This window comes from Sinocyclocheilus grahami, unplaced genomic scaffold, assembly GCF_001515645.1.
Source record: "Sinocyclocheilus grahami isolate Dianchi unplaced genomic scaffold, SAMN03320097.WGS_v1.1 scaffold941.1, whole genome shotgun sequence".
NCBI lineage: Eukaryota > Metazoa > Chordata > Actinopteri > Cypriniformes > Cyprinidae > Sinocyclocheilus > Sinocyclocheilus grahami.
The window spans coordinates 30,924-58,278 of NW_015506120.1; the positions used below are offsets into that span (position 1 = coordinate 30,924).

Consider the following 27,355-nt stretch of genomic DNA (forward strand, 5'->3'; position numbering starts at 1 on the left):
ACATCGCTAGAAGAATGGCATCTACGCTAATATTAGTCTGTTTCTCTCTTATTCCGAGGTCACCGTAGCCACCAGATCCAGTCTGTATCCAGATCAGATGGTCACTGCAGTCACCCGGATCCAGTACGTATTCAGACCAGATGGTGGATCAGCACCTAGAAAGGACCTCCACAGCCCTGAAAGACAGCGGAGACCAGGACAACTAGATGAGCCCCAGATACAGATCCCCTGTAAAGACCTTGTCTCAGATGACCACAGGGATAAGACCACAGGAACCAGATGAGTCCTCTGCACAATGTGACTTTGCTGCAGCCTGGAACTGAACTGCTGGTTTCGTCTGGTCAGAGGAGAACTGGCCCCCCAACTGAGCCTGGTTTCTCCCAAGGTTTTTTCTCCATTCTGTCACCGATGGAGTTTTGGTACCTTGCTGCTGTCGCTTCTGGCTTGCTTAGTTGGGGACACTTCATTTCCAGCGATATCGTTGACATGATTGCAAATGATTGCAAAGATACTATTTAAACTGAACTGAGCTGGATGATGACATCACTGAATTGAATGATGAACTGTCTTTAACTGAAAAATTTGTGTTTACTATTGTCATTTTGTATTATTGACACACTATTTTCCTAATTAATGCTGTTCAGTTGCTTTGACACAATCTGTATTGTTAAAAGCGCTATATAAATAAAGGTGACTTGACTTGACTTGACATGCTTACATGTAATATGATCATGGTTTATATGATAATATTACTTGTATCAACTATGGCAGTTGTATCTGTGTTATGCCATGTTTTATGGGGTTTTGACACAGACATAATTTTATGTACAAATGTTCACATTTGACAGTTTGACTTTAATTTATAATTGACAACATTGTGTAAAAGACATTAACAACTCTGTTTAAGCCATTCAAAATAATTTTTAGTCATAAATGTCACTGGTGGAATCAAATGAAAACGTTCATTAATGACCACATTCATTTACAGAACGAGATGATATGGAGTCCCGTCCTGGTTGATAGTGGGGAAGAGCGGACACTGAGACTTTATGCCAAGCACCATTATTTATTTTCATGTTCAACCCCTATCCATCACCGTGTTACGACCCTGTCCAGTCCCAGCGCTAACGCCACATCTTAAAGCTTATTACGGCGACCCACCTTCCTCGGGAATATGATTGATTTATCGTAGAAGAACCGAGGCGGGGCCAACAGCGCGCTCTCGTCCAATCACGGGCGATGGGCGGCGCCCCATCGCTATGTGCCATTGTTGGTGGGCGGAGCCTCCCGTTATGTGTCAGTGTTGCCAGCAGACCTGTGCGAAACAAAAGCACTTCTCTCCCCACGTTTAACGCCTTCAAAGCACGTCTTAAAGCTGTCAAAGGAAACAAGGAGTTACTCGGCAGAGTCGCAGATTACACAGGATTACAGCAGCCCTTAGACAAAGTTGGGCTCTGTTGTCTTGGCTTTGGTGGCAAGAGCAGGAGTGGCTTGATCCTAAAGCAGCTCTTCAGATCAGATTTCACCCAAACCAGCTGTGAGAAGGAGCTTTGCCTTTTCTCCCCTCTCTCCTTCTCTCCATATTGTAAACGCGCTCCTGACATCCAGAAAGAAAAAGGGGAGTGACGGAGAGAGTTCCCGAAGGAATTTTCCTTCTCCTAGGCAAGAATTGAAAAAGTCATCAGAGTCTAGAGAACAGCGGCGAGGATGGATGATCAGCCCCGGTTGATGCACTCCTCTCACGGGGTGGGCATGGCCGGACACCCCGGCCTGGCGCAGCATATGCAGGATAGCACGGGAGGAGCGGACGGCGAGGGAAGAAAACAGGACATTGGAGACATATTACAACAAATCATGACCATAACCGACCAAAGTCTGGACGAGGCACAAGCCAGGTATATATCTAAGAATGTATGCATGCTGTCTCTGTATTATTAACTTCATAGCAGCTACTGAAACCGAGTGTTTTAAAAAGTCAGCTGCTTTATATTTTTACGCGCCACCCGAAGGGCACCGACTTTCTTTTCGCGTCTTCTTTTAAACTTTTATGCTAGCGTAATTTTTTTTAAATTTTGCATTACAAATATGTTACAGCCACTTCCGAGTGCTTCTGTGCACAGTCTCAGCTGTCGCCTTCTTCCCAGATGCATCGTTTCGATTTCCAATTGCTCTGGATCTCGCAGTTACAAATGAGAAAGCTATTTTTTTTAAATTTTGCATTACAAATATGTTACAGCCACTTCCGAGTGCTTCTGTGCACAGTCTCAGCTGTCGCCTTCTTCTTCCCAGATGCATCGTTTCGATTTCCAATTGCTCTGGATCTCGCAGTTACAAATGAGAAAGCGCATTGATTCAGGTCCATGTAGACCTACTACATGTTGCGTCGGGTGGATTCAGACCCAGTTTATTTATTTATTGGACTGCAAGCACCTAAGAACTAAGCAACGAAATAAATGTTACCGAGTATGCATGGTTAAACATTTTTAATCTTACGTAGCCTATTTGTCAGAAAGTCCATAACTACAATGACATATGTCTAGTGTTTCTGTATCTACTTGTTTGTGTATTGAAGTAGCGGTATTAAATCTGCTACTTTCCATACAAATATTTTATGAAATATAACACATTAACTTATAGTAATTAACACCAATAAGGTGACTACATGAGGCCTAATTTATGTGACTGAAGTGTTGACAAAAATGAATTCACTTGACCCTATTAGCCTTGGCAAATGGCAACACAGGTGTTTCTAAAACACTTTAAAATAAATGCAAGCATTTTACTTTTGAAATCATATTTGAACCACTTGAAATTGACTTTAAAGCATTTTTAATAATTACCATGCATATTAAAACACTTTTATACTGATATGCAAGTTATATTTGTGGTTTAATATTTATTTATGTAATTTTTGTTGTGCTGTTTTCTGGAAAAGGAATATAGCTAGTCACCTTATATGAGAATTTGATAGTAATTTCACTTTGCAATCCAATTTATGGTGCTATCTGTGATGCACGTGAAATATTCTGACAGTTTTTCCTCATTAAACACATGCATCACTTCCAAAAAAGTGCTGCACAATTTAGAGCCATTTGTCAGCTGTCTTCTTTCAAATACCATTTGTAAAATACTCAAAAACACATTTCCATCAGATATAGAAGACATTCCTTCTAAGCCTAATGTCTGTGTTTTGACAGTTTTGGCAGGTTATGCGTAGTGACGGCTTGGTATTTATTTTCTGTTTGTGTTTTTAGGAAACATGCACTGAATTGTCACAGAATGAAGCCGGCTCTATTCAACGTCCTTTGTGAAATAAAAGAAAAAACAGGTGGGTTTTCCTGTCTTACATAGAGAACAGAAAGTGAAAACTTGCAAGTGCTACCCTTTGTTTAAATCCAGTTATCACATTAAGCTGAATATTGAAATATTGATTTGGTTTTGTTTTTTTGCCACAGAGCTCTATAATACAGGGATGTGTTGCATGTCTTGTGAGAATGTGCGTTATTACTTGAGATATTTTGATAGAGGAGAATTTGCAGTTAAGAGTCAAGACTGCACTATGTCAAAGTTATGATATTACAATAATAACACAAAAATTCATGGTATTCAAATATTGTGTGATTCATACAGCATTCAGATTCTTCAAATAGATAGCTATTATTATTTTGTGTGCTAGGATTATAATTTGTACAGCTGAGCTGAAGTGTATTACTTAATACAGCATTTTACATTGCATTGTATCATTATGTTATGCTGCATTGAGCGCTACTGATGAGGCTTTTTCTCATTTTATTTTACTTTTATTGCCTACAGTATATGACAATATCAATAGATTTTAGGATGCTATTTTAATCATTAAATTGCGATTTTGAGTGTTAGCTTTAAATTACTCGCTCTTCCTCATGGTTTTGATAATGCCCATCTGAGTTTTATAAACTCGACTCTAAACTTGCAACATACCTTTTTTTTTTTTTGCTGTGCTGTCTGGCTAGATGCGGATTCTAAATTGTTAATGGATACATTTGGAAGTTTTTGTATGCATAAAATGTAGCTGGTTGAGTAAGGCGCTTTAAGAGCAGTTTAAAAAGTCCACCAGAAGCACTATTCATTAGAGTGAAATGAACATGCTGTTCTGATTATGCGATCGTCCCTGAGTGAAGGTTTTCGAGGCAGATTGCTACAACGAGAAACATCAACAAATGTGAAAAAAAGAGAAAGAAAACAGCCGTATCTTCCTACTAATTAGCCCCAAAGTGTAATTTACAAAGATTTCATTATATGGAAGCTGAATTTGGCTCTCTGCCACACTGTCTAAAAGGCGCTGCAGTGGAGAGGTTCCCCCCTCCACAGTGAAATTCCGACCTACTGAAGAGGGCTTTGGAGGGCCACTGTGTCAGTGATCACAGGGGCCTCACGGCACTAGGTTAGCTTTTTTTCCTCCTCTTGTTTAGCAAGTTTCTCCGAGGAGGGAAAGAGTTATGCCTGGCTCTTTTGAACTGGCTTGCGTCACCTGGGGTTCACTCAAAGTTCGTTTCCAAGATGAAGAACAAAGTGTCTTGGACCTCTTCATGGCTTTTTGCTCCCGCTTCTCTTCCCACAGTTCCTGGCAACCAGAAACCTGCAGGTCTTTTGACTGAAGAGATGAACCTGGTTAGACTCCAAACAAGTTATAAAAATGTTAGATTTTGAAGATGGGGCTTTTTTGGTTGAATTGTAGTTGTGATGTCACTCCCAACATGAGGAGTGTGCGAATTAGTTGTTTTTTGTCTGTATTATCTTTTTAATATATCAGTGCACAAATGAGATGCCCCCTCATGCTTAGCTTTTGTTTGTGTTTTGTCAGGGGGGTGGGGGTTCATCTCAGCTTCCTCTGTTGTGCCGCGGTTTTCTCTCTCAGGACTTCATTAGGAGCATCGGATCATCAAAATCAATCCTACTTGCATTTGATCAGTGTTTGTGTAAAAATATTAACATAGCTGATTCCTGTTTTTTTGTTTGTTTGTTTGTTTCATTTTGAAAACACTAAAGTTTGGGCTTTCCAGTTGTTGAAGGAAGTGGGAGGAAGGAAACTTGTCAAGTGGAACAGGAGGGCAAGCTATGTAAATATATATATATATATATATATATATATATATATATATAAAATAGAAATATATTTGTTTTATTTACGCCATCAAACGTTCAGCCACAAACATTTGCAAATTATTTCTGTAGTTTTTTTAGCCCTGGCCTGGGAATTGAGAGAAAAAAAAAACTATTTTTGTTTTTTTTTAAATGAATTCTATTGATAGTAGCCTGGTTGTGACTTAATAAAACACTCCGAAAATAGAAAGAAAAAAGATTCAGTGTTTTTAGGTGTCATTTTCTAATACTGTTGAAAATGCTGTCAGGAACATGGTTTAGCAAACACTGAAAATAAATTCTTAAGCTTTATTTAAAAAAACTCAAGCCCCGATGGTTGATTTGAAAGGTCCTTGTACATTAAACCCCCCTGTGCTCTACAGAATTAGCCGTGAGCTGTACCTCGGTTCACTTCTGTCTCTTTTTAATGTGAGAGTGTAATTTCACACTGCACAGACAGACACCACTAAAAATCCACCGCCGCCACAGAGAAAATGGCTCAAACCTCCGCCGTGACATTTACTGCAAATGTGCTGAGTGCAGAGCACCCAAACGAGAGCAGCCACCATTTTTGCCAGGCCCTTTAAAAAAAAATTTTTTTAATAAAGAGTCAGCCTTGTTCATGGTTTTACATTGTTACAGCCGTAGAGTCCCAGATGGATTCCAGAAAAGCGAGGTTATTAAATCCGTAGCAGGTCTGTTTTGTTGAAATGGTGTAGTGTGCTGTGGAACAGTGGTGTCTTAGCTTTCATAACAGACTGTGGATGTCATGGAGCCGACCGAGCTCTTGTCTCAATGAAACAGTGGCTCTGTGATTTAAAAAATGAACTTTTTGTGCTCGCAATAACCTTGATTTACAAGAACTTTGAATGTTTGGATCAACTGCGTCGTCACCTCAGGCACCTCAGCCTGCTGCTTTAAGCACGACTCGTAATTCCTATTCAGACGCGACACAGTTTCTTCAATGGGAACAATAAATTTTCGCTCCGCTAATATATTTCATCTGCAGACGTGTTGAGAGAGCATGAAATGACATGGCTCCCGTAATTCTTCATAACCTACGGCCGTCTTGCCGAGATTGACACGGCTGTGAGTTGCCTGGCGCACACCACGTGTTGCGTGGTGGCGTGTTAGTGGCATCGTCGTGTTGACAGCCATGCGGGAGGACGGCGTAGTGATGAGCCCTCCTCTGGCAAGCAGCTGACAAGCGGGGCAGTATGGTGTGCCAGCAGCAGACAGAGCCAGCTTGAACTCCTGACCTCGCCGTGTATTTTTACACAGGGCCTAACACAGCACAGGCCAGCATGCGAGTATAAACAAGTATTCCGGCTCACGGAACAGGATGTGATGTGGGGTGGGGGCTTTTAAACAAGGCTGCTTTAGCACCGCAAGTGTTTCAGATTATGTATTTGTGTGTACTGCGTGCTCTTGAAATGCAAAGCCACTGTGTGTGTATTTGAATTTGGTAATTGGCACATATAGAATTATAGATGATCGTGTATGGAAACGTTGACAATGACATTAACTTGGATGTTTGTTGGTATCAGGTTTCAGCTCCTTTTACCCTTGGGGCTTTCTTCAGGCCTGTTTCACATGGACATACATTTGCACAATCATGAACAGAGCTTTGAAAAATAAACTTAGCCTGAACTCGCTGAACCATAGAGGGTTAATGACAAACAAATGTCCACCAAAAAGAAAATGAAAAATCTTAAAAAAAAAAAAATCAGGGTTGGGTTCATATCATACATTCTCGAAAAACTTTTAGAAAAGTTTCAATTATTTTTTTTTCTTCTAAAAATGTCATGTGTTGTAACTAACAAGTAAAACATAACATATTTCCATCAGTTCAATTTCAATACATGTGACTACATGCATCTTAATTTTTATAAAAAATTTTTTTGATGAATTATTAATAAATACCATTACATTTTTGAGGATTCAGTTGGACCACATGACACTTTGCAGCCTGAACTAACCTTGCCTTGTCATAAAAATGATCTGATATTTTAAGTAATCTATTGGCCTAGACACACACTCATGAGGGTCTGCAGGGGTTTTATGTCCTAAAATATTTATAATGAATTGTAGTTGGGACATTGAAAACATTCTCCTCATAGTATACCTGTATTCAAATCATTGTATCTATGAATTGAATTTTTTTATGTATTTTTATAATAGACAGACAAAAATGAGTGCACCCTAATGAGCGAGTGTGGCAACTTTGTGTCAGTTCTGGTTAGGGATGTAACGGTATGAAAATTTCTTATCGCGATTATAGTGACCAAAATTATCACGGTTATCAGTATTATCACAGTATTGTTCAAATGTGCTGGAGATGTTAAAAAAGTAATGACACATAAATCACTTCATCAAGATTTATATTTAAAAATCAACAAACAACAAATAAAATGACTTTTTGTTTGCATAATAAACTAAAACAATAACATTACCAATGTTGGTTTTTAAATGAGAACTTGACTGACAACAGTTTAATAGCATGTTGAAATATCTCATGTAAATATTCAAATAAAGCTTTGAAAAAGTTTAACAAAAAGGTAAACCTCACATTTCAGCCTTTAAATAAAAAAAAATATGTCAAAATGATAATTGATTAATAAATGATTATATGTATTTTATCTGCTCCATAAATAATTCTAGATAACTTATCTGAATTGTTTAAACGTGTAGAATTCACATAAGCTTGTTTTTCATCAACCGGTCAAAATTTACAGCAGAGCATGCAAATTCGGTCCGTTTTTGGCTGAATGTAAATATAAGTCTCTGTAAATCCATTCGCTGACAGCAGGTGGCACTGATGGAAAAGCTGAATTAGAGCTGTTTCCCGTAACCTCCGTGGACAAAGCAGTATTGCGATTAAGAACACTTCCTCTAAGTATTACATGGAGCGAAGATCAAAACAAAATGCCATCGAATCGTTTCTGAAGACAGTCAGAACATTCAGAGGTACAATCATATAATGAATTAATTCATATTAGGGCTGCACGATAAATCGCATGCGCATTAACTACACAGAGCCGTTCACGGATAGATATTTTCTTACATATTGTGACAAACATCTTGAAACAGATTGTGAAACAGATTGTCGAAAAGAAAAAAATGTAGGGTAGGGACTTTTTGGGTTCTATTTATTGGTTGTTGATTGGCTGGATGCAGATCTGAATTTAGGGCTGCACGATAAATCGCATGCGCATTAACTACACAGAGCCGTTGTTCACGGACGAGCTGCGCAAAAGCACGTTCATATTTGCACGATTTTTTGCGCAGCTCATCAGTGAACAACGGCTCTGTGTAGTTAATGCTGCTCAATGTGAAAGCACGCACGTGATGGAGATTTACCGCTGATTACAGAACCGGCTTTCTGACAAGATGCGCATTAAATATCGCATGCGATTTAATATTTGCATAATTCCCTTAGCACTCTTTTAAAACCTCCCAGCTTTTCCGCCCTGTTTTCACTCAAAACGAAACTACTCTGCTGTGCGCACGTGAGACTGTTACTTAAAACTGTGTTTTATGCTGGACAGTATTTATTTATCGCGAGTTGTTCAAATCGCGGTAATCTAATACGGTTTTAATGATAATTAAAAGATGAAAGTTCACGGATAGATATTTTCTTACATATTGTGACAAACATCTTGAAACAGATTGTGAAACAGATTGTCGAAAAGAAAAAAATGTAGGGTAGGGACTTTTTGGGTTCTATTTATTGGTTGTTGATTGGCTGGATGCAGATCTGAATTTGAGCTTGCAGTCAATTGTGAGAAAGAGGTGGGGTTTAAGCAAACTAAATGTTTGGATAAGTTTGGCATATGTCACCAGAGAGAAATCTGTTGTTCCAGCAGAAGATTTATATATATATATATTGCATGGATGAAGTGTACAATAGGTTTAAAAACATGTATTTAATTTTTCCAAATCAAAATATTCCATTTCATGTAGACAAGCAGACAAGAGTTCATTTAAGGTGGCATTCAACAAATTATGCTTTTTGGCTTGTGCATGATGCTAAAAGCAATATGGAGATATTTGATACACTGTTATCATCTAAACTGACACGTGCACACACTAACAAGCATGTCCTAGCTCCTTGCTTGTATCTAATGTCAAATGAGTGATACAACCTCATATGTATCTCCCACTTGTCTCAGAATAGTGATTAATTTACCTTTAACACAAGATTCAGCTGCGAAATTCTTACAAAAATAACTTTCAACTTCAAATAAATGTCTTTCTTTCATATATTAATATAGCTATTATGAGATGAGATGTGAAAACAAACACAAGTAAACAGTACTTTTTGTAAGGGTTCTATTTTGATGTATTACTCTTGTAATATTCACATGTTTATTCACAGTGTTCTTTTACCTTTATTGTAGCGGTAGTAGTGCTTGCAACACTGCGCTTAATAAAGTTTGGGCTTCATTCCTTAACTCATTTGTTCTTTGTGCGGCACGTAATTTTAGAGCTGGCAAGATATCTAACGACCGTCATGGTGAATTGTGTAGAAATATTGTGTTTGCTACAGCTACATGAGGGGAGTAGCTCTCCTCCTCCTGTTTTATTTGGAACGTGATTACTAATCATACTTAGGCCGTTGGAACGGACATGCCTCAGTAGCAGCATAATGTTTCCTGTGTGTTTCTGTTATTACCCAGCTTCAAGTCTAAACTCACTCGCAATTAGAGCTCCTTATAAATTATGCAAATGATGACTGGCGTAATTGAGACATGTTAATCATGTTTTAAGAGCCTAATTACAGAAATGTATAACGGAGGTGGGAGTCTCTAATTAGCTCTGATAACAGGTTGCCCGTGTGAATAGTGAAGAAGCGCTTTTTGTGTGGGAGGTGTTTTCCTCCTGCGGATGGTCAATAAAGGAATCCAAACCCTCATTTTATGGAATAATTATTGACATGGCTTAAGGTTACGGTGGGCCTGATTGAAACTGTTGAATTTCGTACCTGCGTTCGGTACAGAGTCTTGGCTGACGACATCTTGTTAATATTATTTCACATTGCTTTAGGATCAAAATCTTTATTTAAACCCACCTCTCCTCCTTTCCTGTGTGAAAGGCATCACAACACATGAAATTAATCATCAGCACTCTAATTTGTGGCAAACTGAGCCTTATTCAAGTCTTATTCTTGGATTTTGAAGTAGGGCTGCTCGATTTAGGGGAAAAAATCTAATCGTAGTCTGATAAAAAATGTGATTATGATTTAAATTGCGTTTTCTTTTTTGTAGGGCAGCACAATTTTGTGTTTATACAGCAGTGTTATTATTATTATTATTACTACTACTACTTCTACTAAATAAAATATGAAACAAAACTAATACTATTTTTAATATTTCACTGAAGAATAAAAAATATAGAGCATTTAAAAATAATATAATAATATTACGTAGTTTTTTTAAAACTGAACTGTAAAATTACAATACTAATTATTTATGGCTGTCTTAATATCCCCATTTTGGAAGATTAAACCGTCAAGCTTTTTTTTTCTTTTCCGGATAATCGCAGGGCCCTTGTTGACCAAAGTCAGTTTATAAGCGCTTCTCATTATATGTTTGGGAAGATTGTCGGCATATGTTGCATTCCAAACGTTATAATTTTTTGCATTCTCAAAACTCAGATTGGATGCAGAGGTGGATTTTGTATAAAGCAGCATTTACTGTGTCCGAGCCACTCCGAGATACTGAAAACACGAGCTGCTCACGTAAAAAGTACACAGTGCCACGTTATACACTGAAACACGCAGCGCATATATCACAATTTCGGTTTTATTTTGATTAATCATGCAGCCCTACCCCGAACATATACTTATATTTTAAGTAAGGGATATACCGTTTCTCATTTTTGCATGAATTAACAATACAAACTGTTAGTCATTGTTTGTTTTAGTGTAAGGCACAATAATTGTAATGGTCATTTAATATTTCCTTTCAAAAGATTTGAATGCATCCAGAGTGCATAAAAGCATTGCAGCGCTGGCCGGTTTGGATATCTGCAGCATCAATGCCAGCCATTCTGCAAACTGAGCTTTGTTCATAGTTGTCTGACAGATATCATATTCAGAGCCATTACAGCGAAAACATCTACTCGCTTATTGGATTAAAAATTGCTTTAGAGAGGAAATATGCTTGCAGATGCGACGGAGCTCTTTTTTCTGTCTGATATTAGTCTGTGGTGCAGTTTGTAGCTCAATGTAAAAAAGCGAATTACAGTAAAAGGCTCTGCAGATGCTGTTATTGTCTCTCTGGAGTCAGACTCAGCCCCTCAGCGGTGCAGTCAATGGCCGTGATCCATATAACAGCATTAGGGCTCTCTCTGCCACAAAATCCTCATCGTTACAAACACATTTCAATTCATTCATTTCCTTACGTGCCTTAAGTGTAAAAGGCGGTGCCGTTTCCAGCTATGGTTGCCATACCAACACCCCAGGAGTTCATTTAGTTTAATTCAAAGGCTGGCGATTGCTGTTCTCCTGCATCCCGCTGTTTGATTTTGACGACGGCAGTGGCGGCGGTAGCGGCGCATTACATAAAAGACCTCCCTATATTCCCCCCAGCCATCAGGCCCCCCCTTCTCCCGCTGCTGTGAGCAGTCAAACACGGACTGGCGAGCGCCCCTTCCTGTCTCGACTTAGTAAAAATGACACAAATTAATATATGCTACTTAAACCAGACCAAGATTAATGGCCGCCTTTCGCCGCAGCTTAGGAACACTGTCAGTCGACATGCGCTCATTGGATGGAATCAACACTGATCAACATTTATTCGCTGTCGTATCCTGTGTTCATGGAAACGTGGAGGGATTGAGGACCTGCACACACACGCACACACACACAGGTTTGTTTTTATGGTTTATGGGGACTCTCCATAGGCGTAATGGTTTTTATACTGTATAAAACCGTATTTTCTATTGCCCTACACCAACCCTACCCCTAAACCTACCCCTCACAGGAAACTTTCTGCATTTTTAGATTTTCAAAAAAACTCATTCTGAATTATTTATAAGCCTTTTGAAGTATGGGGACACTGAAAATGTCCTCATAAATCACCTTCTCGTTGTAATACCCATGCTATTATACAAATTTGTGTCCTCATAAACCACATAAATATGCACACACACACACACACACACACACAGTAGCTATGTGACCTAAAACATCCTGTAGACTCTATTGAGTCAAAAATGACTTTTACACACGTTTTCATTTCATAGATGGTGGGTATTAGAGTAATAAAATGACACTGATATCGTCTACCTTTGTTAGATTTCACCATACAATTATAGTGTTGCCTCAGCCACGTCTTAGTATTTTACTTGAGGGAATGTCTCAACAGGGAAGTGTATTTTCATATTCATTCCATATACTTTAAGTTAATGATATGATATACAGAGTGTGCTGGGGAAGAGGCATGTTGCCTGAGTGGTTTAGCATGTAATGAATGTTTCTAATGTAGATTAATGTAATGCTATTGGCGTGGTGTGGCTGTGCTAAAGATCCCCTCCACTCTCTTTAATCAGCAGGGGGTTAGATGTTACAGCGGGCGAGGAGATATAGAGTCGAGGGGTGTGGGAGGAAAGTGTGTCATTATGTGAAGGTAACGCATAGCTATGAGTCGCTCTCTTGCCGTGAAATATTCTAATTTATGCTAATGAAGCTGGCGCTGCTGTGAGAAACAAAAGGGCTGGCTATGAGTCTGCGTAACCCCCTCCGTGAACACATACATGAGTGTACATATTTTCTCTCTGCGAGAGTGAAGGAGAGAAATGATGAATTAAGCCACGGTCCTCAGTGGTGTTCCTAGCTGATTGGTAACAGTTTAAAGCAGAAAAACATAGTTTTAGGTCTGGTTATAGATTTAAATAGAATTTTGTGGGTGAATTGTAACCTGTGATTTATCGATACTTTTTTTGAATGAAAAACTTATCTTAACTTTTCATGAGGTGTACTTTCATAAAGCACATGTCATTAAAACATACATAATGTCTTTTGGTTGGTATATACAGTGTATAAGTACATTTTATTAATGCATTTTAATATATATTTCTAATTTGAAGTGTAACAGTTTGAATAAATTAAGATCACGTAGTAAATGTACTGTTTTAATGAACAACATTTTACACAGTGTATATTTTTTGTTTTTATGCATGTTTTATTCTGATTTATTCCCACTAAAAACTGATGTAGTGTGTATAGACACTAAGAAATCAATAATGTGACAACATATTTTGATTTCAAATAAAATAATACATTATTATTATTAATAATTAATTATTATTAATTATTAAATAAATGCTGTTCTTTTGAACTTTCGTTTCATCTAATAATCCTGGAAAAAAAAGAGTATCACAGTTTTGGGGATACTATGTATGTATCTGGCAGTACAACGGTTTTCAATATTGATAATAATAAGAAATGTTTTTTCGAGCACCAACTTACCTGAAGGATCATGTGACACTGAATACTGAAGTATTATATGCTGAAAATTCAGTTTTGCCACTGCAGGAATAAATGAATAAATTAAAATAGAAATCAGTTATTCTAAATTGTAATATTCTTTCTTTCAAAAACATTCTTATTGACCCCAATCTCTTGAATGGTAACGTGTTATGAAAATGTACATTGTTATAAGTATTATTATTATTTTAATAAAAAAGTGTCTGTATATAATCCTGTCCTTTTATGCATATTTTTGTTCACATGTTTATTCTGAAAATGAACATGAATTTAAATAAATTATTTTTGAAGATTACATTGAGTTAAAGTTCTAGAGCTTAAATTAAATTAACATTTCTATTCTTCTAGCATCAGCAAACAAAATTGCAGGAACAATGACTGACTGTTTTCAAACAGAACCATCTGTCATTGGTCAGTCAAACGGATAGCCCCGCCCCAAACTCACACCATTGGTTGAACCACTGTTGGCATGTCAGGCAGGTTGAGATGCTTAAACAAACAAAAATGTTTTGATGGATGTTTAGCTACACTTTTTAGAGAAATTGATCAACGATTGGCTTACATTCAGTTGTCCGCACATTAAGTTGTGATAGGAGAAAGTGTTTTAACACACTTCAGTTGATGGAACAGCAGATGCGACTGAATGCATGCCTGGCTGTGGAGGGGTAGAGCATGCAAGGAGAGCATGAGGAGGTGGATTTGGATCACTTCCCAACATGGTGGCCAGTGAGCGCGTAGGTAGCTTTTAGCACAGCGGGGTGAGGAGCAGGAGCTTTAGCAGGGGTCAGTGCTCACCACGGCCGCCTGGCAACACCACACACACACCGAGGAACCGTGAAACACTCTGCCCTGAACACTCAGGCAAGCTTAATCGAGGGGAAACAAAGAGCCCCTCATGTGGCAAGGAATTCAAGGTCTTGCAATAGCTCAGTGGGTTTCCCCTCGAAAATGCACTAGATGACGAATGAAATGATACGAAGGCAATACAGTGCGTTTGTGAATTGCATCACAGTCACCTTCTGTAATTATGTGGGTAGTAATTATTTCCTGTACGCTAAACACAAAATATTCAATAGCGTCTGACCTTGAGGACACAGGTCTTGCGTCTTTCGGGTAATTGCGTGTTTGCTATTATAGTTTGTTTCTAAACTGAGAACTGTTTGTACAGTGTATGCTCGCTGATCCTGAATACACACACATGCACACACTCCCGATTGCCTCTGTTTGCCAGCTTGCCTTTGGCAGTGTTAGTTATGGACAGTTAACTCCTGGAATCCTATTAATGACAGTCATTTTCCTTTTTTTTGCCTTTTGCATAATCAGTATTGTGCTCCGCTGTCCTACATAACTGCTTTTAGCAGCTCTTGTCTAGATCTTCCGTTGCTGAGAGCACAGGCGGAAACATGGGTGGCAGGTGTGTGTGTGTGTGTGTGCATTTGGGAGTAGGGGAGGAAGAAGGCTGTTCTAGTGATATATTGCATTTCAAGCCTCCTGCCAGAAAAAGGAACAGTGAGATGTCAAGGCATGTGCAGTAGAGTTTACCTCGACCTGAAGCCAAACCTCTGCCATCGAATCCTTATCGACTGGAGAACTCTCATCGGAGACTTGTGTCGTCAGGCCAGCTGGTGACATTGTGTACTCTGTCTTACTGACTGTGTTTTTTATGAGTGCCATTATGAAAGACTTGATGGCCTTTCTTTATTTATATCTACTTTAAACAGGAACTCACTCTGATGTGATTGTCTTTTCCCAGAATGCACATCCAATTCAAAGTAGGCTGCTTGATTTGGACAGCAAGATCACATTATGACGTAACGTCTCACACTGATTATATATTATATTATAAAAAGGAAAAAGAAAAAGGTTTTTGCTCTTTAATAATGAGCCGTCTTGCAAATTTTATTTATTTATTTTTTAATACATTTATTTATTTGCTGCAGCCCAATTTCCAAAATGTTGCATATAAAACAAAATTAACAATTATCAAAATTAACAAAATTTACTAAAGGTGCAATTTGGTAAGGAACTATCACTTTTATAGCCCTTTTGCAAATGCTCTGACACTGTGAGCTATGGTGTTCAGGCAGTTAAATCATGTTCAAATTTGGCTTGCAACATTACCTAAACCTGTTCCCCCTCTCTCTTTTAGTCATTTCTTTTCATTTCTCTGCAAAGATAAAAAAGGGACCTTTTAGCTTTAGACCCAGAGCTGTCTGGCGTCTCCTGTTGCTGCTCTCCACTGATTTTCAAGGTAATATCCCCTGACAGCATCGTAAGCAGGTGCCTCCTTATATCTGCATACACTTTGCTTTCATTTGATTTCCTATTACCACACCTCATAGTGAGCGTCTTTCGGAAATCCTCCCCGATAAGACGCTATTGATGAATTGATATCGGTGGAGGCGGCAGGGAGATAAAGCTGCACAGGTTAAGAGCTTTGTGGATAGTTTAACCTTGATATAACAGTTGTTTCAGCGAGGTTGATTTTCTCTAATCCATCTTCATCCATCAGGGCCTCACTGAAGTATGCAAATGAGCACAGCAGATAGACGCGTGCTGCCGTTAAATGGGCCATTTCAAATGTGCGGTGTACCGCACTGACAGGGGGATACTCCTTACTGTCCAAATTTAGTGTGTCTTCACAGATATCCCCCTCTCCACACACACACACACACACACACTAGCCCCCCATTACTCTCAGAAGAATGCTGGAAGCATGTTGACTTATAAAATATTAATAGCGTCCTTTTTCTTGTGCCTGCCACATTGCTCTTCATATTCAAATGTGTCAGCATAAAATGTGAGAGGAGACACGCATTTTTATGTGTGTCCGGTGTGTATAAAATGTGAGTGGATGTTCTGACAACAATAACAAGAACATTTCCAACAAATGCTATTATTCCCATGCCAAATGATGTCATTTATTTATGCTAGTGGGTTTATTAGCTGTTTGTGAAATATGGATGTTTAAGTTAATTAGGGAGTGAAGAGATGTTATAATTATAATGCTTAATGTCCCAGAATAACACAGTCACAAGAAAGACACTTAATGCAGACAATAAAGTGTGAAAACAATGCGTTTTTATTGCGTATCTGACATTAATATGACACCTCTTGCTTCTTTGTTTACTTGCAGTTTGCTAAAGGGAGTAATGGAAAGCAAATTAAATCGGTTATCTGTGAAACAATCTGCACATACTGTAGCGAATGGTTTTACAAGAAGTAAACGCTGAGATTTTTTCAAGTCAGTGTTCAGGGTTTGTTATTTCTGAGCTTGTTTTTTCCTGTTTTGCTCATCCGTTACTACAAGTTTTTATAGGGCACTTTTATATTATGCTAATTGTGTAGCATCTCAATCATTTCTTATGATTCTCATGATGATCCTGAGGCCGGTATGTTGACATTTTCACTGTAGTGGCTCTTGAATTTGATCCTAAAAAAACATCTGTCTTGTTCCTTTGTAATTGCCGTGCAGTCAGAAAGTGGGAGTAAATTTCTACTCTTTGTAATTTTGACTTCCTCTGGGATGTCATCAATTTATTTTTACAGGAGCTTATAGTTTATAGCAGCTATTACAATCCATTGTGTGATTTCAGTAAGCAAGCATTCACGAGCTGTCAACCGTCCATTCGCTGTATTGCCCAAGGAGGACTGAAATAAACCAATGGGGTGGATCTTAGTCATCATGACTGATGGATTACTGTGCCAATCAGGGTTCGGTGTGGAGGGAATCAATGTAACAAGCCTGGGAAACCTGCCATGTAGACCTAACCACAACTGGCCTCCACTAAAAAAAACCCATTAACATTAATGAAGGATGGTTTTTAAAACTTCTTCAGCAATCAAGCCCGACAGGATTTATGAAATGAATGGCCTGCCATTAAGAATCATGATTATCATTAGCCAGGTCCACACGATAGATTGGTGAGGGATCATTCAAAGACTATGAATGCCAGCCTTTCCCGACCAATACAATGATAGATGCAGCTCATCAATGGAAATATTCTAAGTGAAATTGAAGTTAAATATTGTTTCTTGTAGTAGGTTTGTATGCTGTGTTCAAGTCCTTCTTGAAAGATCCTGCTTATGAATTTGGAAGTTTTAATTGTTACGTATGTACACATTTATGTATGTTGAAGTGATTTTTCAGAATAAAACAGACTTGCTGGGCTAATATAATGAAAGGATGAACATTTGGTGTGTAATTAATGCTTTATATGTATATTATATCATTCTCATGGCACAGTGACTGATGGGAAGTGGTATGACTTTTCATAAACCAGCTATATTTGTAGTATTTTCTGCCATGTTTTATCACTGTTCTTTAATCACTGATTTTTTTTGTTAGATAGTGTCATGATGGTGTTTTGTCTTTGTGTATGTGACCCTGTATATAATTTATACTGTATGAGTATTGACTGTGTTTTATAGACAGACCACTTACAATGAACTTTAAATTCATGATGTGGCTTTCTGTTTTACCACCTGTATTACTACAGTGGTTATCAGTAAATTTTTAGTTCATGCTGGCTGGCGTATTAATATTAGGGGTGGAACAGTTTGCGGAAAAAAATCGAACCGTACGGTTTTCCACACACTGTTCGGCACACGCTAGGACCGCGGTTCAACTTAAATCTGACAACGCATCTGTTATATGGTTTGGTATAAATAACAAGTACAACAAACATAGTTCGGCTAATATACACTATGTTTCTGTTGATGGATGTGCATTCTGGCTTCCCAATACATTACAACAACAGCGATGAAAAAAAAAAAGTGTACAAACCATTCACTCTTGTTCAATGCGAATGCCGTATGCTGGAATATGAGCATTTATTCTGTCATCACCCGGGTGCTGCTAGCGCGCAGCGTACAGGTGAGACCTGAACAGCACATGTTGATATCTGTGTTTGAGCTAAACTCATTTAAGCTTTGCCAGTTTAAACATTTAAGAGCCAGGGGACGCCAGCTCGCGTGCACAGTGAGAAGATTTGTGCGTGCGCTCATCGGAAGCGTGCAAATCTGCGCCTCAGAACAAGCTCAAATATTAAGCTCTCTCTGAAGTATTGTGTTTAAATGGACAAATTCACACAAAAATTATGTCAAAATGCCCGTCTTGGTAAGTATCCTGTAGCAGACATAGCCGGCTGAACGTACTGTATCAGTGCACTGAATCAGTGCATTCTCTTAAGTGACAGCACTTTCTTAATATTAATCAAACAGCAACAACAAAGAAATCATTCACTGCTCTTGATTGAATAGCTTTTGTAACTTTAATAAAGATTTATCTTTAATTTATACAGGCAAATATCCAATGATGTTTTACATTTCATTACTTTATTCAAAAACTAATGTTTGACCTACCTAAAAAAAAAACTGAAAATCACTGTTTATTTTATTTGTATCTTTACTCTATTGTATTTATTTGTGCTGTTGCTTGTAGTTAGATAGATTATTCTTATTTTCTTTATTTTTATTTGACAGTATAGTTTTTGCCTAAACATAGCACATACCAAACCATACCAGACTCTAAAACCGTGATACAAACCGAACCATGAGTAAGTTAAACCGTTCCACCCCTAATTAATATTATATCACTTGATGAAATATACAGTTATAAGTTGTAAAACACACAGTTACCAATATGCCATCTCATAACACCTGAAACATTGTTATTACATTGCTATTTTTTGTGATCACAGCTGGTTTTGTACCATAAATATAATATATAATTTGTTTAAATGCTTGCAGACTAAAATATTTATCATCTTACTATGCTCAATATCAATTAGCTTTTGCCATAATTCTTTAATTGACACTAAACTTAACATTAGGCTTGGGGCTTAAACAAAATCCAGAGTTTCCCCCAATGGTAATTATGACTTTACTTTTAACATAAGCGTTTAATCACTGTTTAAATAATAAATGAATGCCAAATGATAAGTTAAGAGCATAATAGACTTTGATTGAGACAGGAAGGATGCATGATTTCACATGCTGAACAGGATGTTAATGCGCAACATAATATGTCATGGACAGCCCCGACAGCACTCTATAAATCAGTCTTGCAAGTGTCATGATCATTTTTTCCAATGCTTCATGCTAGCGCTTCCTTTGCACGATATGTCTGTTTTAGCAATTAACCTCTTAATCCGCTGGTATCAGATGACTGTTTGGTTAGCAGAGGTTATGCTTGTGAACTGAAACACTTTTTTATGTTTCTTTGGGTCAACCAACATTCTGCTACTGAGTTCAGTTACCAGGAAGTTGTATGTTATTACAATATATGCACAGTTAGCGTTAGCAAAGCTTTTTTGCTGTCATGACTTATGGTTCAAAATGAAACGCGCCAACCATCCCTTCTCTCTCTGTCATTTTCTCTTTTTCAGTCAAACCTTTCATTTTCTTTTTTACATGTTACTCTGTTTGCTGTGTTTCTCATTCCCCCAATCCTCAGAAGTCATTACAGTGCTGTGGAGTTGTGTAATAGAGCCCGCGGTTATCAACTTAATGAATTCTGCCCAGTTGCCTCCATTTATTGTGCCCTCTCTCAAACGCAAGTTACATTGTGTGTATGTCGAATTTGGCTGCACATTTGCGCAATATAAACCAAGTATCCACCCTGTCTTTGTCCATGTTTTTATGGGAAATGTCATCTGTGGGTTTTTGGAATAGTTTTCTTTGTAGCAAAAATATTTTTTAACATCAGGTGATATTCCCTATGGATTTTTACTGGATTTATCTGACACTATGATCTATGTATAGCAGGGCTGGGTGATATATAATGAATATTCTTGTTATATTCACAATGATTAAAAATAAGCAACATTGTGAATATTGCAAAAAAAAAAATATTGTACTGAAATATTTTTCTGTTCTTCCTTGTGTGAAAGCTTTAAGATCGAGGTGTTGTGAAAGCATCTGTGACTTCAACTAAAGAAACAAAAGAATCAGTGTCAATAAGTTCTAATAATTTACATAAATCAGTTCAAATTGTCAGTTTCAGTAAATTAAAAAAATATATATATTTTGCTGTTCCCAGAATTGTCTGTGGCATTTTTTATATATTAAAAAGTCTTGTTTTATTGGTGCATATAAATTGAATTTGTGTGTTCATTTAGTAAAAAAACAAAACAAAACAACAAACATGCTTATTATTTTTTATTGATTATGGTTTATTTAAGGTTATATACACACACACACACACACACGCGTATATACACGTATATATATATATATATATATATATATATACAAACTTATTTTTAGCATTATTAGCATTATTATTATTTATTTATTTATTTATTAAATCTAACTGGCTGTAATGATTGTTTGGTATTTTATCACATTCTCATAAGGCTGAAAAGTTTTGAAATATGATTCTCTTAACTATAATGTGAAGCCCTAGTATGTAGCTATATTTTGTTAGTGAGGTGGCAGCCATATTGCCAGTCTCGTCTTTCAGTTGGCATCCAGCACGCTGTTGCTCTCTCCCTCTTTCTCTTTCTCCCTCTCTCCTCTTTTTCTCTGCTGTGTAGGTTGGGGTTTTCTTTGGCAGACTTGGACCACAGCTCGTTAGACTAAAAGAATGCACTACTTTAATTAATGATATGTAAATATCTTTCAGCGGGCTGCATTTGCATATTAAGAGAGATTTGCGGAATCTGTGGAGTAATATATTTTAATTAGGGATTAATTAAAAATAATGGGAATTCCATTTTGCCTGGCAGGTTGGTTTGTTCTCTAGTATGTGCCTGGCACATTTGCCTGACTAAATACCGGCCACCCACCTCCAATCATCTTCCTTTCTCTCTCTTCTGCTATTTAAGGTCCTTTTATCTCTTTTCTGTCTTTTTTTTTTACACTTATGCGTGTTGTCCTCCCTCAAATCTTTTTCTTTCCATTCTATCCGTTTCTTCATATGTAACTCATCCAGATCTTCTTTAAGGTTTCAGTACGAACTCTCACCGCTCTGAACGTGATAATGGTTTAACTGGTTAGCAGTATGACTCACCTTCCATCCCTGCATCCATTTATTCCCCCTTTCTGTACTCTCCCTCTCTCTGTATCTCTCTCTCTCTCTCTCTCTCTCTCTCTCTCTCTCGCTCCGTATTTTTCTCCTGAAGGATAGGGAATGACTCTCAGACACGGAACACTAGTTGTGTTGGCAATTATGTTAATGGGCTGCCATTAGGCTGTGGTGCTGTATGAGCGATCGGGGAGCCGATCTGGCATGGTGGGAGAAAATGATCACAGCCTCCGGGTCTCCTTGATACAGCTCCAGCACCTTCATTTGCATAGCATAACCCCTCCCACTGGCAAAAGCATCCCCCCTGCTTCCATGCCGCAGGGAGGAATTTGCATAGGCCAGGTGACGCTCCGCTACATGGCTTCGACGAGCACGCGACAAGCTTCGGACATGATGTCTGCTCCTGTAGCCAGATGGGAGCGTAACCCGAAGCAGAGGCCTAGTGAGGGAGTTTTATAGGAGTGGCGGAGTGGTTCATAACATTTCTGAAACATCATCAAAAACATTGGCATGGCGGTATAATGAGGACATAATGAGGTCTGTTATTACCAGAGGCCTGCTGAAAATCCCTCCACGCTCATTGTTCCCATTCGTGACTGAACCGTGGGCTGGTTCGGTATGTGCTATGTTAAGGGAAAAAAGGACTATCAAATGTAAAATAACATTGCATATTTTACTGTATAAATTAAAGATCAATCCTTATTAAAGTTACAATAAAGATTCAGTCAAGAGCAGTGAGTGATTTCCTTGTCTTTTCCTTGTCTTTTGTTGTTTGATTAACATAAAAAACTTTAAGGCAATGCACGGATCCAGTACACTGATACTGTACATTCAACCAACTATGTCTGCTAGGATACTCACCAAGACGGGCATGTTATAATTTTTGTGTGAATTTGTCCATTCAAGCACAAGACTCAGTATTTGCGCACTTTCTGAAATCTTCTTAATGTGTGCACGAGTTCTCATTCACGTCTTCTGACTCTTGAATGTTTAAACTGGCAAGGCTTAATGTGTTTAGTTTAAACAGATAGCAACATGTGTTGTTCAGGTCTAATATTTTGAGTACAACATATTCAATTTGCTTGACAAATTTAATGTGTAAAATATTATGTTGTTGTTGTTACATATTTTCAGGAAAAATATAAGAAAACATTTTTGTTTTCTATATCCATTGTAATATACATTACAATACTATATACATTATACATTTTCTTACCTTATCGACTATTAATTAATCAAATTATTCTCAATTAATTGCATTAATATTTGCTGAGAAGAGCTGTACAATTAAGATTAAAGAGTTAAAAGGCATTAGATTGATGTGGCAGATGAAAGCATTGAATAGACATGACAAAAAGTGGCTTAAGAAATCAATATATGGTTTGTTTAATTTCCATATCATTGAACATAAGCCTGTCACTGAACTACTGTCCACAGAAATCTGTTCAATCTCTATGAAGTAGACTTAAAGCTGCTTCACATTGTCCAATCAAATGACAGTACTTTCTGAAGTTCACTGTTGGATACTTGGTTGGAAAATATTTCACAGTACCACAACAAACGCCAAAAGGGCGAACACACTGACCCAACAAAACTCTACAGCTGCTACATGTCTTTGTTGGTGTTTGTTGGGGCAGTGTGAACTAGCCCCATTGTTAACTAGTTAATTGTTGATTTATGTTCATATTCCAACATGATCTCATGAGAATTCGTATGCATTTTACGTAAAATGTGGTTCTACAAAACGTACATTTACTTACATTTGCACAGACACTAAAACATACAATATTGACCTATTTACAGCATCTAAACGTATAATACTGATGTAATGGCGACACCTAAAACGTAAATGATTTACATATGAACAAATTTACAGACTTACAAATGAATCCTTATGAATATTGAAAACGCGGCATTAACATTTTATTATATTGTATTCAGTTGTCATATCAATGGCATTATGTTTTCAACTGCATTATTAAATGCAATTAACATAACTTAATACAACATAACTCATTTACTTAGTATGAAATAACATTTCCTTCCTTCTTCCTTCTGTGTGATTTCTGCTGCCAACTCGTTTAGAAGAATACATAATGTTAAACAAGACTACACTTTAAACCCTTAAAATGAACAACATTTCTGCAATCGTTTAACCATTACTTATCATGTAATATTTGCTTTGTTTGCTACTTGATACAACATAACTCATTTACTTAGTATGAAATAACATTTCCTTCCTTCTGTGTGATTTCTGCTGCCAACTCGTTTAGAAGAATACATAATGTTAAACAAGACTACACTTTAAACCCTTAAAATGAACAACATTTCTGCAATCGTTTAACCATTACTTATCATGTAATATTTGCTTTGTTTGCCGTGGGACACAACAGGCAGTTTCTCTGAGATGCTGTTACTGACAATAGAACAATACACCAAAAAACTCAACATAATTACAAAAGGAATCACGTGCTGGCTACAAATTCAAAAGTTGCCACTTCAAGAAACTTTACGAGAGGTTTACAGCAGGAAAATCCAACACTCATTGGCTCTCGCCTGCTTAATCACTCATTGTGACATGCCGTATTTCTTGTGAGGTGTGTTTGAATGAGAAATGTGCACCTTCACGGAGTGGATCAGGATAATAATCTGGGTAATATTTTCAGTGATTAACAACTTAAATTCTGCTCTGTACCTCACAAGAAAAAATTTAATTCTGCCAGAGTTGACTGCGTCTGCAACACATCGTCATTTGGATTACTTTTGGTACTGCTGACATTTTTGCAATACATAAATTATTGTGCTTGCACTTATCTGTCTGTCATGTTTTTTTTTTTATACTGTAAATATTTTTTAAGAAATAGTTATGGTTAAGTTTAGAGGTAGGAGTGGGATTAGCGACTACTAAAATATATTTTTAATGCTATATTGTTACTAGAATGGTAATTTCCCTGCATATTTCGGTCAATTATGTTTTATATCTTGGGTAGGTTTAGGTTTGGGGTTAGGTTAAGGGATCTAAAAATCTAAATCGCTTATTGCTGAAATTATAAAAATGCATTGATACAAATATCTTAATGATATAAAAGATTTGTAAATATTAGCTGTAAATACGTAGCAATTTTAAGTTTTGAACGTTATAATACATCCAAATTGTACGTTTCAGCATCAGTCAAAACATACAAAAATGTATGCTTTGTGCTAATACCTACGTATAAACAATGAGACCAGACTGCATATTCAGATGAATGACTTTGGCCATTGCAAATGTCAATCATTTGGATAGAAGGAAAATCCCTTTCAGGGGAGTTTCTGTATGGGTCAGGGGAATTTCTATAATTTACTTACCCTTCAGGCCTGTATAACTCGCCTTCTCTGGAACACAACAATTTTTGCCCATATAATGAAAGTCATTGCAGTCCAAAACAATATTGGACCCCATTGACTTCCATTGTATGGACAAAACACACGTTTTCAGAATATTTTTCCATTGTTCCACAGAAAAAAAGAAGGGCATACAGGTTTGGAATGACATGAGGTTGAATAACTGATGATAGTATTGACATTTTCAAGTGAACTATCCCAAAACAGAATAGTCCCAATTTCTACAAAAAAATTGCATATTAGTTTTTGCAGTGATATCAGAATTGTCATGGACAATCATGAAGTTTTTCTAGTACTGGTTTTGTGACAACCCTCGCTCTGTCTGCCTTTCTCTACAGTTGAGACCATCAGTGCTGACTGCTCATTTGGTCTTTCTCTGTCTGATCTCACCGCTGCAGTTAAGAGCACCCCACCCCCACACCGGTTCACTTCATCAGCAGCGTGTGTGTGTGTGTGTGTCACTGTCGTAGGCTGCCTGACTCTTTCTCCATCTCCTCAATACTCAACATTAAGCAGTATTGTCTGTTCCTGCTCAGACAAATGAGGAACAGACAATTCTGTTTGTCTGAGAACAAACAGTGTGACAAACAAGCAAAAAAATAAGAAATCAGGAAGGGGGCCAACACTTTTTCACACCACTGTACATCAGTGTGTATGGCCATATTGTACAATTTAAAAGAAGGGGGTCAGTTTTTACTTTATTTTAGTTTTCACAAAAATATTATGCTGCACAACTGTTTTCAACATTGCTAATAATATGACATGTGTCTTGAGCACCAAATCAACATATTAGAACATAGAACTTTTCTTAACTTTGGAGACAATTCTGTTTGTCTGAGAACAAACAGTGTGACAAACAAGCAAAAAAAATAAGAAATCAGGAAGGGGGCCAACACTTTTTCACACCACTGTACATCAGTGTGTATGGCCATATTGTACAATTTAAAAGAAGGGGGTCAGTTTTTACTTTATTTTAGTTTTCACAAAAATATTATGCTGCACAACTGTTTTCAACATTGCTAATAATATGACATGTGTCTTGAGCACCAAATCAACATATTAGAACATAGAACTTTTCTTAACTTTGTTAAGTCCACATCTTGTTGCCAGGCTGATAGAAATCGAAAGTTTAATTGAAATGAAATTATTGCCAATCATTGGATAGTTTTTGAACATCACTTTACTGTTATTACACCAAAAAAACAAAGAGACATTGCGTCTCCAGATTAATCCCCTTTAAGCACAGTTGAAAAATCACTAGTTGATCTCAGTAATTGACAAGTCAGTTGTTTACCAGTTGACCATTCAGACCATCTCCTTCTTTTCATTAGTGATTTAAAATGTTCTCTTTCGTAGCATTTCTTTCAGTGAACAGTCATCCAGTGGAGTCTTATCTCTTTGACTGTATGTGAGCAGCCCTTCTCTCGCTCTCACTCTTCTTTGTGTATGTATAAGGTAGAGTCAGAGTGCTGATATTATTGATCCCGGCCTTCAGAATTCATTACACCACTGCGCCACATCTTTATTTATGCCCCTGCTCGGCGCTCTCCTCTCCTCTCCTCTTTCTCTCCTTCACATTATTCTTTTATTATTTCTTTACCGCCACCTTATCTGCTGTATTTGGGCCTGGATGAGACCTGCCATCTTTAGGCACTGCAGACAGATTTGATTGGAGAGATATCGCAGACCCGTGGGGGGGATATTAAACACCCCACCCCCACCAGACCACAAGACTTCTCCGTCCGACCGCCCTAATTATTCCAGAGATCAGAGTCTGCGGCTGCGGAATGGCCCGGCACGGCCTGGTTAGGTTGTGATACCGGGGACGTGACCGTTATGCTGATGGAGACAGCAGATCAATAATTTAGGCCTTGGCCTTAATGGTAGCGTTAAAAGCTCATACGTCTACAAGCCTGCAGGCTAGGCTGCTTAAAGGTGCAGCGCAGAACGAATGGACTTTGATGTAAAACCCTTCATAAGGACATATGTGAGACGTTTTCCTTTCAAATGTGTTTTTGAATGGCTTGTTTAAGCCACACTCCCTCGAAAGTGTGCCGCACTATTGGTGTATTCAAATCCAGGCGCACATTATCATATATGTCAGCATTGTGCTCCTCAACGCGCTCCTACCGAGGAGTCTTTAACACATTTATGCAAGCTTTGTTTTGCCGCTAATCCTTTTTTAAGACCCGATCCACCTCTTGGTCTTATTGATTCACACAAAGCCATCCTCGTATCCACACATCCCGGAAGAACAAAGAGGCCCGGCGACGAATGCGCTTAATCTGTCTTGTTCTCTTGATTCTCTCTTTCTCTCCTTCCGGCTTGAC

At 37.8% G+C, this 27,355-nt stretch overlaps 1 protein-coding gene across 1 annotated transcript in view; it reads left to right on the forward strand.

Moving 5' to 3' along the window:
- Nucleotides 1-1,310: 1,310 nt before the first annotated feature.
- The window catches only part of LOC107564502 (pre-B-cell leukemia transcription factor 1-like), a 71,431-nt gene continuing 45,386 nt past the window's right edge, over nucleotides 1,311-27,355 (forward strand). Inside the window, exons 1-2 of the mRNA XM_016249595.1 lie at nucleotides 1,311-1,895; nucleotides 3,255-3,328. Of these exons, the coding sequence (XP_016105081.1) occupies nucleotides 1,708-1,895; nucleotides 3,255-3,328 (262 nt within the window). The 5' untranslated portion in view covers nucleotides 1,311-1,707. The remainder of the gene's footprint in view (nucleotides 1,896-3,254; nucleotides 3,329-27,355) is intronic.